General features: G+C 32.1%; 1 protein-coding gene across 1 annotated transcript; it reads left to right on the forward strand.

The window, feature by feature from the left end:
- Positions 1 to 2466: 2466 nt before the first annotated feature.
- LOC134270828 (uncharacterized) lies at positions 2467 to 6007 on the forward strand. Its single transcript, XM_062753074.1, has 3 exons — positions 2467 to 2628; positions 5442 to 5566; positions 5841 to 6007. The coding sequence occupies exons 1-3, from the start codon at positions 2498 to 2500 to the stop codon at positions 6005 to 6007; spliced, it is 423 nt and encodes a 140-aa protein (XP_062609058.1). The 5' UTR covers positions 2467 to 2497.
- The last annotated feature ends 224 nt before the right edge of the window (positions 6008 to 6231 follow it).

Raw genomic sequence — 6231 nt, forward strand, 5'->3', positions numbered from 1 at the left:
ACCGCTATAGGCACATCAATGACTTTTAAAATATCTAGTTAGCATCATCTTTTCAATCTAGAGAATTAACAATAAATCATAAATTTTTTTAATAAAATAGTAATGTTTTTGTAACCAATGGTATGTCCAGGCGGCGCAACATCGAACACGACGCCTTTGCGACTTATGAGTAATTGAGAAAAACTATGATCATATGACATCCAAAAATCCCATTAATTTAGGTATGTATGGGGACACAATTGTTCCACAAAATATAAAATTTTCACTTCATTCTGGAATTTTTATAATTTTTATCGTAAATTTTATACGGAATATCCAAACAAATGAGGCCTTGAAATTGACGTCAAAAGGGGGAAGGGGCGACGATAGCGCCGGGTGAACATATAATGTCGTTTTCATTTTATAATAATTTGGCAAATAATGAACGTATCATGCTAAGATTTTCAACATTTCTTTATTTTTTATTGTTTTATGTTTCATATAAATTTTGAAAGCACAGACTGCACATATTACTAATTTTATAGCCTCAGTCCACGAACTTTTTGATAACCCTCGTACAGTATTTGATTAGTGTTTCCACTATGCTCTATTAAACCCTAATATGTTTCTGTTCCAGACCCTCTATAAATTGAAAAAGAAAAAAAGCTTTTTTCTGAATATATTTATTACACTAGAACAGCAGATTAAGCAAGATATTTATTGGTTAAGGAGAATGATTTTTCTGTTGTTTTTTTTTTTTATCAGGTAAGTTGAATCAAATTATCCTTAAAGGTTTAAGAATTCGTGCTATGTTACAACATAAAATGTTATAACAATGCAAAATGTAATAAAATGGTATTATTGCATTTAGTGTAATTACATTTCGGCGTCGAGATCAACGAATAATGTAATAACGCAAAATGTGGCTACATATAAGTTCAAGGTTTTTATATATTGCTTATTGCAATGGGTTAGATTATAAACCCATAATCTAATTATGTCCTTTTCGTTGTTACATTTTGTGTTGTTTGATTTTTGAGTCGAGAACAACGCAAAATGTAATTAAACAAAATATATCTATTTTGGAGGAGGTTGTGTTCAACACAAAAGATCACAACATTGATTTAAACATTAACCAGGGGGAAACTCACTTCATAAAATAAACAGACAGACCTATGACAATACAGAATACGTTACGGTTTGTACGAACGTGACTAAATCTAAATGTATCTTTTTTTCCAAACTATTTCTTACCTTTTTATTAAATACAATTATTTAACAGGAACTTAACTTTGATTGACGTTACTGTTTAAAAACAAGTTTGTATAAATCAAATCAATGACATTTTTAATTATCAAAGCTCTCTGTATGCATGTACAACGTAAATGTGTACGTTGGTTAGCAAATTAGACATCTGGCATTGACAGGCAGAATGGGGAGGGAGTATTTGTACTTCCGATTTTATTTGTTTTACTTTCCGTTTCTTTTCTTCACCCAATACTCAATTTGAAATTGTTTTCAACCTGATTGACCAAAATATGTGTTATTAAATTTTGCGTTCTAACCTTTTTACCTAATTTACCTAAACGAAAAATGTAACAATCTATACAAAATGTTGTAATAAAAAAATCATGTTGTTTCAAATGTACATTTTGCTTTGTTGCATTCTGTCTTGATCTAGAGCAAAATGAAATAACGCAAAATGTATTAATCCTAAATAAATTTGTTGTTACATTTTGTGTTATTACATTCTGTGTTGATCTTGACCCAACATGTAACAATGCAAATCAAGTCAATCTCTAAAATCTCGAATAATTTGTTTCTACTTTCTGTCAAATAAAACTACTTATTATCGCTTTAAAGGGACTAAGACATTCATTGAAGTTAGTTTGTTTTTCAAATCTTCTGTATAATAAAATGATTTTAATTATATGTTTCATTAAAATTTCATACGAAAATATCAGAATAAAATATTAAGTCTTATTTTATCTGGAAAATTTTGTAGCCACACATTAATTGACGTGTTTGATTAACACATCCTTACACGTTCACAAAATAAACTTTTAGAAAGTAGACATTTTTTGCCTATTGTATATTAGATGAACAATATTAAAACCATCATCCAGAAATTTCAGAATAGAAATTTGATAAAGCAGAACAACTACCAGTATTGCCAGTGATTTGTGCCGAGTTTAACCAAGCGATCGATTAAACATAAATATATTTGTAAACAGTGCATGAGCTCTGTTAAATGTTTGTTAATGTTTACGTTTCACCGACTTGGTGAGTTTAATGTTTGAACTCTGCACATATCACTTAGCATGGAATGACAATACAGGTTAGTTGGTTTTGCTTTCTCACATTTCACTGGTCTTTATCCAATTTTTAATCTTTCTTCCGGTATACACTTTGGGCATACACTTTGAATAAACTAAAGTCTTGTAGAAGCTATTATTAATATTGTGTGTTTAACAGAAAAAAACATTTTTTTAAATTTCATGTATGAACCCTTGGTCAAATGTGCAACATTTCAGGACTTGAAGATTGTGTTTTGAAGCCATCTATACTAAATTATACGCAAAAGATAAGTTCGCCAGACTATAATTTGAAAACACGTAATCCTCAAGAAGCTGTAGAGGAAAAATGTAGGTTAGTGCATTCATTTTGTTTATCAATTATTGATTTTACTTAGCAAATAAGCACAAGAAAACTTATTCAAATTCTTTGGAAAATGTTATTACTGTATAAAAGGAAATATAAGCCAGATGTATGTTTAGGGACTTGTCTTTTAAATTGGTATTTTTTTTTAACGAGATGTAATCTTTGAGATTTTAATGCTAACAAAAGAAGCATTAAATTAAAAAAAAAAACGGAATTAATTTTTTAGCGATTTTCAATTTTAGCGAACTCATAACCTTCGTTTTTAAATACAATTTAATACTCGCTAAAAACTTCTGCTTATATGTAATGGTTATAAGACGAAAACTGTCCATTATGTCAGATATTAGACGACCCGAGGCGCGTTAGCGCCGAGGAGAGTCTAATATCTGACATAATGGTCAGTTTGAGGCTTATAACTTACTTAAAACATTTCACCACTGTCGAACACTTCCATTGTTAACTTATTGGACAGCCACAGGTAAGGTCTCGTTCTGCTTGGATGACTACCTGGCACTGTTCATCAAGTAAGGCCAAAGAAAACAGAGGTGTTTAATGTGTTTAATGTAATAGTAAGATCATATGAAGAGAAATCTTCGTCATGACGAAGATTTCTCTTCATATGATCTTACTGATTTAGAACAGAACCTCAGCCAATCAAATGCATGGATTAAAAATAAACTCCTCCCATGGCTGTGTCATATATAAGGCTCAACTTGACCGCTCGTCGTACATATCGAGCACGCAATCAAAATCGAACACACGCAGTTTTAGAATGGACTCCCAACCCATTTAGGTTAGCACGGGATTATATGAAATACCTTGATTTACTGGGGAAATGGTATGGTGAAGATATTAAAGTTACTGAACTAATGAATACCATAGGCGTCGGAAGCAAATTGAAAGTGTGTATGTATGTGTGGGGGGGGGGGACTAAACCAACCAAAAAAAAGTAAACCCTAGTTTTCAATTACTATATTTTATGTATATATTTGCAAGAAAAGTGGGGGGCTAAGCCCCCCCCCCCCTCCCCCGGTTCCGACGCCTATGAATACCCATGTAACAAGAATCGTAATATCTACATTTTTGAAAAATGATTGTGTTAAGATGACAAGGCCCTAGTCAGCAGGAGTGAGTGTGGCTGTCTAATATCAAATAAAAATTTGATGAAAATTGTTATTAAATCTGTCTTCAAAGACAAGGTTCGTCCCTGATATAGGCTACATGACGATGGTTGTATTTTCTGTATGTACCGAAATGCGAAAAAAATAATATTCAAAAAGGCGACATAAGATTATAGTGGGGAAAAATGTAGCAAGGCCTAGAAAGTTTAAATATCATGATTGTAAACAGCACGTGGGTTTTGAATAGTGTGTGCTGAACAAAGACCAATGAAGACACACCCATATAACTGTCAAGTGAACCAATCAGACACCGTTGAATTTTTCAGAAATAGAATTCTTCACCATGAAGAATCAATTCTTCGAGAGAGATGGAAGCATTTGGTTGGCTGAATAAATAAGTTATGTTCTAAATCGATAAATATGAACATTAACTTTGTTTAGTCTTATTTATCCGCATTGCGACATTTTTTATCTATACTACGCACGCGTAAAAGTCAGTTCTACTAAATTCTTTACAATTTATTCATTTTACAACGCAACGACCACGAATGACGACGTACGTTTTGATTTTGAAAAAAATACCTTCAGAATCGGGTGTTTTGACGATGCCATTTATCGATTACACCAAGATGCCTTAGTTCAACTTTTTACTATGAAATCGAATACATATTCTTATGTTTCGGAGTTTCCCGTCAACAGGTAATTTTTGTAAAGCAATAGGATTTGAAGGATTTTACTCCTACAACTGTTTAAGCATTTTCTTTGAAATTGGGAGATTATTTCTGATGTATTTTTTATTTTAAAATACAACACTTTCTCTTTTGTGTGCAGGTTTCGAACTCGGAAGGATTTTAGCCCAGCCACTCCTTAAAACAACGACAGACACTCGCACAAGCGACGCAGGACTAGCTGGACAAATGGTAATAAATCACTGAACGAAATTACAGATTCTGTTGGAATTTCGTGAGCGAAATTTTGTGCTAAATGCGGAAAAATGGATATTCCAATAAACAAAAAGCCCAAGGTTGTGTGTAAAGAAACGCATTCTCCTCATTCATCCTTTGTGTCCATTGGATTCTATATTATGTTCCGTGAATCAAGCATTGTGAAATGAATCTTTTATATAACAATGAACGGTGAATTTAGGAAATTTATGATCGGAGCCACGGATGCGTCTTCAATAATGAATCTGAAACATTCAATTCACTGGATTTTTTGTGCCTTTTTCAATAGGATTTTTTGTAAAATGTTAACATTTAACGCTACTAATTTCCTACATTGTTCATATTAAATTGTTTGATTTGTCATTGCCTTTTAAGTGCAGATTACTTATTTGCCTCGCTCTTTGTTCTCATTTTAACGTAACCTGTACCTGTCCGATAAGTTGAATCTTATTGGACACCTACAGGTAACTTATTGGACGGGGTTCAGGACAATAACCAATTTATTGAACCAGGTTTAACAAAAGATGACGTCACAAAAATGTTTTGAATGGTATTAAATAAATGGCAAAATACTCTTGTGATCGATATTTTTTTCGTTATTGCGCAGGGAAAGCAGTTCTTTATTTACAATCAATTTCTTTTCGTTTGCCAAAAACAACCAGTTGTCTTATTTAAATATTTATTATAAAGTTATCCCTGACATTGCCTTTTTTCTCTTTTTCATGGTAATGAACAGTATCCTGTGGGAACTAGTGTCGTGTTTTCAGGACTATAAAAGATGTGTGCTTACCAACAGCCTCTCTATTAAAATTGACCTGATATTTTCTGCTACGGAATATCTGTGTAAAGAAGGGAAACAAGGTACTTAGACTTACGCATAGTTTTATTCTGCATAACTTATAAATAAAAACTATTTTAAACATAACAACAACTGGTATATTTAAATAAAATTTAAAAAGATGAAAATATCGCAAAACATTTTATGACACATCCTTATTTAATGATTTACCAAAAAAAATTTTTTTTTTCCAAAACATTAACTCTATGGATTTATATTTCATTTTGGTCATACGTATAATAAAAATCAGAAAAACTGAAAGATTTTAACTGATGGAAAAATATCTTTGTTTGATAGGATTCATTGAAAACTATCAATGTGTGATGACCAACTCTGTGGGGGATCATAACAATCTTCAGTCTTGTCAGAAATACTATCCAGAACTTATCAACACAGAAAAACGCGAAATTGGTTCTAATGTTTTCAGTGACAGGTGCAGATATAATCTACAAAACGAACAGTAAAACTTGTCATTCTTAGGACGCCCTGTACCTTCCTCCGGACAAAAAGAAGAAACTTAATTTGAGCAACAAATTTACCTTCTCTCCTATCAAGGGAGTAAAATGTTGCTCAAATTAAGTTATCAATTCAAATCCATGTAACGCTTTGTCTCTTCTTAACACATATACAGGTGTACAAACAAAAAATCCAATCATATATATGTACTCCTAGAAGAAGGATATGGAGA

The sequence above is a fragment of the Saccostrea cucullata genome, unplaced genomic scaffold (genome assembly GCF_032062105.1).
Source record: "Saccostrea cucullata isolate Sc308-1 unplaced genomic scaffold, CSIRO_AGI_Scuc_v1 ctg8903, whole genome shotgun sequence".
Lineage (NCBI taxonomy): Eukaryota > Metazoa > Mollusca > Bivalvia > Ostreida > Ostreidae > Saccostrea > Saccostrea cuccullata.